We start from the raw sequence: 12,560 nt of genomic DNA, 5'->3' as shown, positions 1-12,560 counted from the left end.
GACTGAGTTCAAAACGTAAGTACACGGATAATCCGATTTTTTTGCAACAGTATCATTTATTTTTTCCGGTATGTAAGAACCAAAGGACTGCTATTCTTGAAGCTACACCAGTCTTTAATAGGAAATCTGCTCTATAATCCGACTTTCCCAACGCACTAATGGTCAAAATTGGTCACGAAATTCAAGAATTCAATGACTGGTATTGCTGTTTTCGTTGCGTCGAAAGCATTTTAAATTGAAAGGACGTTTCGTTAAACTGGCAGATAAACATTGAAATATACAATTGAACACTGGAGAAATATGCCAGTCTTAATACATGTAAGGGGAAAATAATTACATGTATGTACGGCTTGAAAATTTCAAGATGTAAGATAAGTATAAGGAAGGAATTTTCTCATCCGCAAGCTCCCACAAACTCTCGAAAAAAGGTTTCTCAGTCATGCGACCTACGCGGTTAAATCACCGCAAGCCTTAAACGACCCATTCAGCACACTGAAACTATTGATTATTACTCTCCCTTCAAAAGCGGTTTTTTAAGTGAGTTGTCTTTATTTCGTCTAAAATATTGCATGGCAATTTCACTTGTGTTGATATATTTTGAAAGTCAGGCGATTAAGGAATTTGCGGGATGAAGACGCAGGATTTAAAAAGATAGTTCAGTAATTCTTTATCATACTTACCGGAATTTGTCTCTAGTTTAAGTAAATCATGTCCACTTTAGATATCACGAAAGACAAAACTGGGTTTTTGTCCCCGAGGAGGCACTCTAGTAACTCGCGCGTATATTAAGGAAAGTACTTACAGCTGAAATATACAGTCAGTATTCTAGAAAAAATCTCGTTTTGCTTGAACAGGGGCCGCGAGGAATCGGTAGGTAATGATGACGTTTCTATTGTTTGCGCCCGCGAGTACGAAATGGTTAGGATGACGTAAAGACAGAAAATCCTGAACGGACCGCCTAGGTAGATTTTCTGACAGTTATTGTGCAGTCATACTTCGATACTCTTTTGCGTTACGTGTTATCAGCGACATTCTGTGGAGCAGTTGTTTTGAAAGTTATGGACCAAAAGACACTCGTTAAGCGCAGATGAAGTCATAAGGTGCGTATAACTGTGTATATATAAACACTTAGAGAGTTTGCCAGCGGCACGAGTTCACAAATCTTTGAATGGAAACCTTGCCAGTCACTCTTTCTCTCTCTTTGACCAGAATAAGGCTCAGCCCCAAACAAGCAAGACGAGTGAACAACGGTTAGCTTCTCACTAGCAGAACGATGGACGATTACAGAAATTCGCCGACAATCACATTCTGTGCTGACTTATTCCCAGCCCACAGATGTCCCACTGCTATAAAGTTTAAAATAAGACTAGAATGCGCGAGCGTGAATTGATCAAACGTCCTTTTAATTTCTAAGGCTTCCTTTCCGGGAAATAAAATAAACCGAATGTAAAAAGTGAAAGAGAAATAGCGGAAAATTCAACTTCTAATTAAATCCTTTCTTATGGTTTAGAATAAACTATTCTCGAAATTGAGAATGTTTTGATCAAAGCTGTGTAAACCGAACTGATAATGTGCATGGAACCTTGCGTTTCCTGTATTTATCTCACCTATTGTATGGAATATGTGTGAGAATCTTCATTATGAATCAATATATTTCAAAGAGCTACACAACGAGCAAGAATACTATTGACCGACAATAGACAGAGCGAGGGCAGCTGTAGTGTCAACTATTACCAGTTAATTTGCTGTTAAAGTGGAACCTCGATTAAAATTACGAACCTTTAAACAACGAAGTCCTCGGTTTAACGTACGATCATATTCCTCACCCAACTAATAGTACAATAAGTGAAAACGAACCTGGATATAACGAAACCTCGGTGCCTTGGCCCTCCCGTTATGTCGAGTTTCCACTGTGCTAGCATTCGAACAAAGACTATTGGCAGTAGTACATTCCTCTGGCACTTATAATGCTGCAGTACGAATTGTACATGTGTTCACTTTAAAGTCTGAAAAAGTCGTTCAATTTGATCACAAAAAAATGAAAACTACTGAAAATTACATTTCCTGTGGCACTACTTTATACATCAACGAGGTACAAAAAGTATCCGTGTAAGGCTCCGTGCAAGAGAAACTTATATGAACCCATTTGTGAGAACATTCTTTCTAGGTACCAGACCCTCGTGTCTTCCCTCCCCCGGGAGGCCGTTTTTCGCCGCAGACGACCGAAAACCCATTGTATGATTGGGCCGCACAGGCAGCCCAGTAATCAGGTGTGGAATGCTGTGCATATTCTGCTGCGTCTCCTGCGGGGGCCGAGATGTATTCAATGGCAGCTTTTTTGCATAGTGTCTAATGAGTGGTATGATCACAAAAAACATTAATGATTGAGCGAAAATAGCCTCATACGAATTCGTGGGAGGTTACGATTGCGATAACCTCCCACGTGGATGTTCTTAGGGCTCCTCCTATTTCGTGCAAAACTGTGGGGACTCATTTTTACTATGCCATTTAACTACATCTCCTGCTCTTTTGTTTGTAGTGCAAATCTAGTGTACAATTTACATAGCGTACAATATTTAAAGTTTACTTTAAAGAAAACGGTCAGCTAAAAAACTCAAGTGCGTCTGCATATCCGAAAAAAATTATAGGTCACGATCTACTGTCAGAACAACAAATGAAATAGATTTTTTTTCCTGCTGGTGAAGCAACATGCTATTAAATAAGTTTTTCCTTCTTTGTCTTTTTCTCACAGTTAGTATTTCTTTTGATCATTTACCTTGCTACCTAGAACCTAAATTTTTCAGGAGGCTGAAAAGAAAACCAACTGGTTCATTTAGCTTCCTAACTTGCACATTATTTTCTTTAATTTTAATAATAAATCTTCTATGTATTGATATGTTCCTCAAGTAGACTGTAATATTGTAATATCAACCATATACACCGACAAAAGCAGAATAAAGATTTTTCTGTTATTTTATTACTCTGTTACGGGGAAAACGAGGTTTATTCTGCTAGTTGTGAACACCACCGAGTAGGCTAACTGTAAAGTAAATAATGAATGACTTTGATGGTAGAACGTCTATACACTTTCTCTCCAACTACCACTTCCCAGGTCATATAGACCTCATCAGCTTGTAAGGTTTGTTTTCCATTGCTCTGGGGAAATTTGCCTCTTTTGCCTTTTCAAACATCATGTGTACATATGCACGTAAATAGGACGAAATTTGAAAGAAACAGTTCTCTTGAGTACAGTATTACACGATATCACATGACCTACATCAGGAAAACAAAACATAGAAGCTAAAGAGGTCTCTCGGAAGTTAAGTTAGAAATGTTGATTTAATTAGAAAGTGGAAATTCAGAGTGCCCGGAGAATAATTCTCAGAGCAAGGGTCATAAGCAGCAACATACTTGGACCAAAAACTGGCTTTGCCTCTTGGATTGACACCCAGGTCACATTGCATTGATGGAGGCGGGAGGGGGTGCATGAATGCTCTTAACCGCGTACTACCTTGCTTTAAAAGAGCGCACTATATATTTAATAAGGTGAATAAGGGGTTTAATTTCTTAAGAAACTGAGCTGTTGCGGCTTCGGTGGGGGTGAATGAGATACAAAGATTTGGTTTTATCAACTGAGCTAATACTTAGTCTAAATTATTGTCAAAACGACAACCGTGAAAGGACTGGTCAAACAATGTGAAAAGACTGTGGTTACGATTTTTTGACTGGCCAATACCAGTCTTTATCATCAGCAGGTCTGATGAAGACTATATAGTGGAAATGTGGCAACTACAGTCTAATAACGTTTTTGATCAGTCCTTGCAATTGTCCTTTTGGTGAATAATTTATTATTTTTATTAATTTTGATTGATCGTGATCGTTTTTATCCGTCGTTGAGGAAGATTCGTACGCGGTGTATACAATCATGTTCAAAACAGTACATGCACCCTTAAGCTCTCAGTCATTCTTGTCCACAAATTCCTTGACTGGACCAGGGAAATCATAGCCAAAAAGCTTAAAATCAAGCTCGTAAAACTTTCCAAGTTTGAATATTTCCTCTTTGCTTAGCTGGGAGAAGTATTCTAAAAGATAAGGCTTAGAGCGAGACGGGTGGTAATCAGGAAAAGTTACATAGTGATCCACACCTATCGTTCTTAACAAATGAGGCGCTTCCTCTCCTAAGTTCTCGAAATGTCCAATAAAATCATAGTCCACTTCACAAGGACAGATCTGCTCGTAGGAGCGCCAGTGTTGGTTCATTGTTGGCAATGAATGATTGAAAGAAAGGATATATCTAACAAAATGAAGGAACTTTTTCTTTTCCATTTCCTTTGATGTCGCGTTTGTGGCAAAAGTTTGAAGCCTAGCATCAAAAAGTGTTCTTGTCTCTACCTTGTTCCTGAAGGCTGACAGCAAACGGGCGAAAGGCTCTCGAACGAACATGGCCTTGAAATAGGTGTCAAGAATTGCTTTTCTTTCTGCTGGCAAATAATCATCAAGCCTTGAAAAATGCTTTTTATCATGCGGATTTCCACGAAGTTTAGTGCCGTTGTTTTTGGCCTCATACAGAACTCGTTTCCAAGTCGTGCAGGAAATTTTGGGGATGAAGCAGAACACAAGCTTTAGATCTTCAATAACGATGAAACGAGTAAAATCAGCATTTTCTAAAAAGTTTGGATCTGGTGGTTTCTTTGCACACTGATGTCGGAGAATATGCCTTCGTTCAGCTAGTCTTTGGCTTAACAATGTTGAATCTGTGGATGTAAATCAAAGAGTGTAAGGTTAGCTGTGGATGTCGCGATTTTTGGCAAAGTTAGGGTTGAATTCGGGATCTTACACACCACTGGATTAAAAATCGTTCCAGTTTTCCTAGAAATTCCTTTTGATTTTCTGATAGATTGGTCTCCAATTAATCCATAGAAAGTCAATTTGCAAATTCTAAGTTATAGCGCATGGTTTAAATTTGCATTACTTTATTCTTATGATTTTTAACCTCGTCCCCAGCAGGGTCTTCTCGTTTTCCAATTTTCTGCCGCCACATTGGAAAAAGAGAAGACAAATCTATCATTTTATAAGGAAAAAAAGCCGGAAAAGCTGTATGTATCGTTCAAAGACTGCCAAATCATTGTAGTTTGACGCACGACTCGATGAAATGTGAGAAAAAGCTCCGAACCGTTATAACGAGTTTTCTCAAATTTTAACGAGAGAACACGTCATTTGCCATTTGCACATCTCCCATAATACTCCTTGTTTACCGCCCAAAAATTTCATAAACATTGTATTTAGTTTTTTTTTACGTCTGAAATACCCAGGAGAAAAAAAAAACAAAAAAAAAGCTTTGCAAAATGTTGAGCGGCAAACAAGGTATTATTAATGGGAGATGTGCAAATAACCAATTTAGAAAAACTTTCTACAGCCTGTTTCATGACTCATTAAGGGTTATCGAGCAGCAAAAAATGAGCGAATCGAATTTTGAACTTGTACCACAAAAGTCAATTTTCCGCACATTGGTCGATTTTTGAATACAGTTAATCGCAATTCAATCAATGCGAAAACAAATAATTTCCATGGATTATTCGATTTATTCATATTCCGGAATACAGTCAATCAAACGCGCCGACAACTATGGATAAAAACTAAGGGGACTTACATTCGTTAGAACTGGCCGCCAGTTTTAGTGTTTGAACTGAAATTTGCACTATTTATCAGGAATATCCAGCAAGAACTAAAAGCCTTTTTAATATTTGTTTTTCAAATACAGTGTGGTCCAACCGGTCAGTTCGTCAGCGCCCTAAGATTAGTAATCCTGCGCAATCGACGATTGGACATTTTAAGGGGAGCGGGGAAAGGGCTGTATTTTTGTCTAACTCAGTAAATGTATAACGGCTTTCTTCTCTCAGGTAAATCTTTCCTAACTGTAGCTACAAGGCATTTTTTAACAACATAGCGAAAAATAATGTCATTACGCACAAAACTGGAGTTGACATTGGAAAAATGGCACATCAGGTTTAATTGGCACTGGAACTACAGGAAATGTAGAGGCCCTCTTTCAACCCACAAGAAACCGTTTGTGACTATGGATGTTTGTAAAACAGGGAACGAGAAACGAGAAACGAGAAACGAGAAACGAGAGCAAGTAACGGAAAAAGGAAAAATAGGAACGAAACAGAAAATCATGAAACGGCAAACTGATCCTTACGACAAGGGGATGAAGAAGTAAACAAAAGAATAAAATGAAAAAATATACATTTTGTTTAAATATATATATATATATATATATTTTTTTTTTTTTTTTCTTTTTTTACTTCTTCATCGCCTTTTGCCGTGATGATCAGTTTGCCGTTTCATGATTTTCTTCAAGCTATTATAGTACTGATCCAAGTCTACAGCTGGGAGATCCGGCACCACTCATTGGTTTTTTGGAACAAAACAGACAAAGGGGAAAATCATGTTACGGATAAGGCTAGGTTTTAACTATTAAGTTAAGCTAAGTTAGGTTATGATTTCTATTTTTCATTTTCCCGTCCCCGCGTTCGTTACCTAATACCCTTTCCCCGTTCAATCAGTTACCATCAGGTCCCCTTCAACAAGTCTAGTTCACACAAAAAAAAAAAAAAAAAAAAAAAAAGTCTAGTTCACACGTACTACGCAAGTACAAAGCACGAAAAATGTAAATCATTTCTATTTTCTTGTGCTGGTGCCTTGTGTCGCTGCATTACACGTGTAAACCGGACAGATGTTAGCTTTATCAAAGAGCACTTATGATTCAGTCGCACCGGTTTATAATTAGTTTTCCTGAGTCAATTTGTCGTTCGCGTAAAACCAGCCCTAAAGCCCCGTTCATATGGAGAAAACTTGTCTCGGGTAGAAGCCGAGGGTCCCTCCACTACCCGATTTTTCCTGGACGAGCCAACTTTTCCTTCATTTTCGGTGTCACGGTCGTGTTTATGCCTGGCAAAGTTAATTTTCACGTAGTATACGATCAGCTTTGCAGAATTCAATGTGTCTACTTTGTACCTTTTTGCAGATCAGGTCTTCTGTAGATCCTACTTTCTTCGCCTATTCGTTGGCGGTCCTTTGCTGGTAATGTCAATTTACCATACTTACACCGGAGGTAAATGAACGTTCAGTCCCAATGCAACGGCGTTCAAAAGCTTTTTTTTAACACACGGTGGATTATTCAAAAAGCTGGTCTTGAAAAATGTTAAAGTCATCATATACAACCTGCCTGTCAATTTTTGAAATAAATTAAATTTTGATAACCTCCCGAAGTTAGGAGATCCTTGTGCAAATATAACACCATGAAATTATTCCGCCTTTGAGAGTTTACTCAAGAGAATTATATGTAATTTTACCAAAATGTTGCAACGACCACCCAAAACATCATAAATTTAAAATTTTTGCTTGTCGTTATCGGAGAAAAATGCACAGTTTAATTTCTTTGTCAATCATTTAAGTTTAAGCCTAGTTAAACTTCAAGATGAAACACTTTTTCTGTCAGATCGAGTCAGTAAAGATATTTTCTCGTGAGCTTCCATAACAAACATGATAAAAGCCCTATATATCTGTTCCCAAGTAAAGCGGTTTTCTAAAATTTGTCACCTTTTTAGTAGTGAACACGAAGCATCGAAGGAACTACGCTTTGTTCATACTATGCAGGATAGCTTTTGCGCGAACTCCACGAAAACCATACCGGGTAGGGCTTCTGGCGCGATTTCTGTGACGGAGCGAAGCCGCGCGCGTCAATCTCGAAAGTGGAGAGTCACTTATAGAATAACTGTTCCTAATACACCGCTAAGTATGAAAACGCGCTCTCTTCTCATAGCTGGTAACAAATGGTATACTTTAATATATATATTAGATCAGCAAAAAACAAAACACTTACACACACAAGCTAATCATCATGTACTTACCTTTCCGGCGGGAATAACGAACGCTGATCAAAACGTGTGAAAACCATACGGCTACACATCCAAAGATCACAAGGAGAAAAATACAATATTTGAAACGAAACAGCGACATTAGAACTGACTCGGCGTTTGATAGGAACACAAGCGGAAGACGATAGCCACTTTTCTGCTTTGATGGAATGAACACAAAGCGCGTGGTACTGCGGAAGTCAAAGAAATGTTGAAAGCTGACATTTTTGCGTATAATATTTGTCGTAACCGGGACATTTCATCATAACGACAATAGCTGAAAAACTAATATGAGCAATTTTCGAGCTAGTTGCGTGTATACAATGTTGGATAATTCATAATTCCATTTTAAGTCTTCTTAATTTTCCTGACAATATTTGTTTCATCTAAATTAGCATTGTTTTACTCCCGAGCAAAAATTCTCACTAGCCTAATAATTCAAAGAGGACAGACAGCAAATTGTTGTTGCTCCAAATTATATACAGTAGAACCCCGAAAACTTGATATTTCGTTTCCCTTCAGCGTTCAAGTTACCAGGGTTCTACTGTATAAGTCGTCACTGTTCATAAAACTCAGAAGTAAACTCTTTACCGGCCATTGTTAACTTCCAAATTAGCCGTCGTTGGAAAATAAGGGGTCATCACTTTCGGGGTCTCGCTATTTTGAGGGTCAAAATTATTCACTTTTTATTTAACAACATAATTAAAAGAACACCAGTTACAAATTAATGTAGTTCAATAGGACACATAAGGGAGATTTATCTACCCCGACGGTGACTGCAATTAAAACATTAATATCAAAATGAAGGCGAATTTCCTTGGAGTTGAATTCTTGGGGACCTCACCCAGGTTTAAAAAAAGAAAGAAAGTAAAAAAATAATAATAATTCGTCTTCGTGTATTTACTTCCCAGGTCACTGAAAGAAACTTCGCATAAGGCAATCTCACGTTGTAGTAGTCACGTGACGGAAGACAGATACACCAAAAAGTGTGACCTCCCAACACAGAGATGTTTTGCATACATGTATGACGTAGAACCAATAGTTAAACCTCCATAAGCCTGCGAGCAAGCTCTCCTATTTGGGCGAGCGAAGCGAGCCGCGCGTGAGACCGGCGAAGCCGCGAGGGGCCGTCCCCCGCCTTCGCGTCTCCTCTCGCTCGTCCACTTTTCACGATATCTCTCAAATAGAGAGCTTGCTCAGAGGCTAAACCTCCATTAGGCGGCCACACTAGAGATGCCGGCAAGTGGCCACTTTATGGAGGTTGGCCGCTCATTAGAGGTTCGTAATAAATTAGTGTAATCTTTAAATTGAGCAGACACATACATGTGAAAGAAGAAGAAGCATTACTGGTCTACATAATAATTCGGTCGTCAAATTCTATCTCGGACTGTATTTTCCCAGTCCTTCATCATATTCTTACAATGAAGCTAAACTCCGTAGGGTGAACTGTATCAAGCGCTTAAAGGCCGCTTATTAGGGGTGACAATAAAGGGAAAATTCTCATCGGGTCGGCCAAAAGGTGGCCGCGGGCAGCTTAATAGAGCTCTGTTTCCCATTCTTTTCTTTTTTGACAATTATTTTAGGACTTTGATTACTGGCTGCTTAATTAATAGAGGGTGACCGCTTAATAGGTAACCTACTGCTTTTATTGTTTTATTGATAGTTTATTTAACAATTAATGAATGAGTCTGAGTTTTAAGTATCTTATGGAGAATTATGGAGATCGAGGAGGGTGTTATCCGTCGAGGCCGTAGGCCGAGGCGGATAACACCCTCCGAGATCTCCATAATTCTTCATATGATGCGAAAGCCGAATTCAATAATTGTTTTATTATTCATTCAAAATAATTCCTAGTTTAAAAACATAGCTAAAACAAGCTTACCTGCATCGATGTTAAGTTTATCTTCGATAGTTTACGTTTAGGTTTGTCCAGCGCCGCAAAGATTTTTTAAAATAGCAGTTGTCGCACTCCGAGTTGTCTTCTTGCTGTTTTTGCTATGTTTTTAGCCATTATTTCGCCTAGTTCCAGCTGTAGTTCTTACTCTTGCAACGAGTGAAGTGTCCGCTATTTTAGTTTTCACAACGAAAACAACTCAATCTCGTCCCCAGGTCTCTTCGGTCAACGGCGCATTAACCTATAGAAAGCTGCATTTCTGACGTCATTTCCTCGTTAAACACAAACTTCTTCCAAATTTGGTCATCAGTAACTGGTTGTGGTGAATTATGCATGTGCTTTAAGCCAATCAGAATTGAGGGAATAAAGAGAGACCCCTGCCCTATAGAAGAAACCCCTGGTATAAAAATGGCATTCGTAACCCCCATGAAATGTACGTGAAACATTCAAAATATTTCCCCGTATCTGATTGGCTCAAAGTCCCCGGCCCGGGCAATTTCTTCATAACCAACTGGCGTTGATCAAATTTGGAAGATGGGAGCAGCATACTATCGATTCAATGGTATATTGACTTAGAAATGAGGTTCATCTATGGTTGCATGGGAAATAGACCATCGATCAGCCTCGTTTCCTGGCAGCTTTCAAGGCGCGGCCCAGCTGTTTATTCAACTAAAAAAATGGCGTTCACGGCTATCCGAAGACGAAATAGCTGAATTTCTGACTAAAACTGAACGGAAGGAAAGCAAGAATACGCAAAACATGTTGCTCGATGGATAATATCTTCTTTTCAAGGAGTATTTATACCCTGAAACTGTGCCGAAAAATAGGCCAAAATTTAGAAGAAAGCTTACGATGAGGTAAGGTTGTTACAGCAAGGAGCAAAAAAATGTGACCTCCTTTAATTAACTCACATTCTTTCACGCAGACATAAACCAATCAGAAGTCGAGGACAGTTTCCAGCTGGCTTCTTATTGGATTAAATCTGTGCGAAAGAGTATGAAGAAATAAAAAGCGGCCAAATTTTTGGGCTCCTTGCTGTAAAAATATTTTGAATTTATAGTAAAACAATATTGAATTTTTAAAGAATTCTGAAGCTTGTGTGCCACTTCTTGGTTTTTACCACATTTTGACGTCATCTGTGATCTATCACTGAAATGACACATGGCAACATGAAATCTATTTGTTAAATGGACGTACAGATTTCCTTGGTCAGTATAAACTGAGAACAACAAAAGAAATTGACAGAATATAGCACTGAAATACATATATTTAAACATGCTTTTCAAGAGTCTCTCATTGGCTGTTTTTAATATTTTGTTTAGAAAAATGATTCTCTAGCAATGTTAGTGTGTGTGTGTGTGGGGGGGGGGGGGGGAAGGTGGAGTTCTAAAAGGGTAGGAGGCGGGCGAATAAGGTAAATCATGTAACAGTGCTCAGTATTTTGCAACTGAAAAAAAGGCAAACAAAAAAATAGGAGGCAGGAATACAAGGTACACAGTTGTATGTCGGGAGGTAGGAGGTTTGGACCATTCCCCCACTTGTTACTTCTAGGCACAAAGCTACCACTGCTTGTTAACAAGGGTGATAGTTATTATCATTACAATTCCTATAAAGTTATGTCTAACCTCTGATGGCCACCTCCACGAATTATCCTCCTAACTAGCAGCTACTGGTGAAAAATCCCAGATTTAAGTATTAAAACTCAAAGATTTCTATTACAAGCACCTCTACATCACAGTTTTTTTATTGGTAGCCCAGGTATAAAATAACTTCTATGAAACAAAGACAAGGGCATGAAAAACCCATCACAACATTTAGCACATCATATTTACAACAGGAAATTCCACTACAGAATCTAAATAGTGCTTGTGCAATTGACACTCAGATCACTGTAGACATGGAAGTCAATCTTTTAACATTGTTTCACTTTTACACCAAGTTTGTCTGTTTCTGGTCACTTTCAGAATGTCTGGAAGAGCCTATAGGATCTACCATATATGGACTATTTAGGTGTTTGCTGCTGTGAAGAGGAAGCGTTTCTCACCGCATTATCCAAAATAGGGTATAGAAACATACAAAGGGTATAAACACTACAGGGTGGGTTTCATTCGTGGAAAACGGATCAGAAGTATGAAAAATTGGTTCTGTAGTCTGAATTTTGTGCCTGGTCTGTCATGTCTTGGTAAAAAGGTGCCAAGAAACTAGTGGTAAAACCCCACCTAAAACCCTCATAAATTCCTTTTCCCTTCAATCCAGGTTGGTGGTTCAAATGCTCTAGATGTGACATACCATTAAGTAATGATTCTGAGGTTAAATATTTAAAATAAGGCTTCCATACCAGTGACGTATATGTGTAGAAAAACTCAAGCAAAAATTATTAGAAGGGCTATTTAATGTGTGTAAAGGTATTGATCATTCCTTTGCAAACTCCATGGTAGATACAACTAATTCCATCAAACTCTATACAGTAGCACTAGTATAAGACAGAGCTGCAAATAAATGTTACTTAATCATCATGCCCAACAAAAAAGAATCTACATTTAATTTGGACACCCTAGTGACCAGACTGGACAAATCTCAAAGATTATCATTTCCTACCCTGCGAACAGTCTCCTCTTAATAGGAAAGATCCAAACGAGTTTGTTAACTAAGTAATCATTTCTTAGCTGAAGATTTGCATAGTGATGAAAAAAGTTTGTCCAACAAGTGGCCAGAAGTATCCTTGGTTATGAGAAAAATTATCCCCA

The 12,560-nt window shown here is 38.4% G+C and overlaps 1 protein-coding gene across 1 annotated transcript; it reads right to left on the bottom strand.

The window, feature by feature from the left end:
• Positions 1 to 3,353: 3,353 nt before the first annotated feature.
• LOC140927030 (carbohydrate sulfotransferase 11-like) lies at positions 3,354 to 8,060 on the bottom strand. The gene is made up of 2 exons (XM_073376694.1): positions 7,914 to 8,060; positions 3,354 to 4,754 (listed from the first exon to the last, which is right to left on the bottom strand). Exons 1-2 carry the CDS (start codon positions 8,020 to 8,022, stop codon positions 3,958 to 3,960), a joined length of 906 nt encoding a protein of 301 aa, XP_073232795.1. The 5' UTR covers positions 8,023 to 8,060; the 3' UTR covers positions 3,354 to 3,957.
• Positions 8,061 to 12,560: the final 4,500 nt, after the last annotated feature.

This window comes from Porites lutea, chromosome 2, assembly GCF_958299795.1.
Source record: "Porites lutea chromosome 2, jaPorLute2.1, whole genome shotgun sequence".
In the NCBI taxonomy this organism is placed as follows: domain Eukaryota; kingdom Metazoa; phylum Cnidaria; class Anthozoa; order Scleractinia; family Poritidae; genus Porites; species Porites lutea.
The sequence above is the reverse complement of the archived record's forward strand: the minus strand, read 5'-3'. Positions and strand labels throughout refer to the sequence as shown.

Coding starts and splice junctions, on each gene's coding strand:
- LOC140927030 (XM_073376694.1), bottom strand. CDS start 8,022: ATGTCGCTGTTTCGTTTCAAATATTGTATTTTTCTCCTTGTGATCTTT. Junction 4,755..7,913: donor TCGTTATTCCCGCCGGAAAG/GTAAGTACATGA, acceptor TTACATCCACAG/ATTCAACATTGTTAAGCCAA.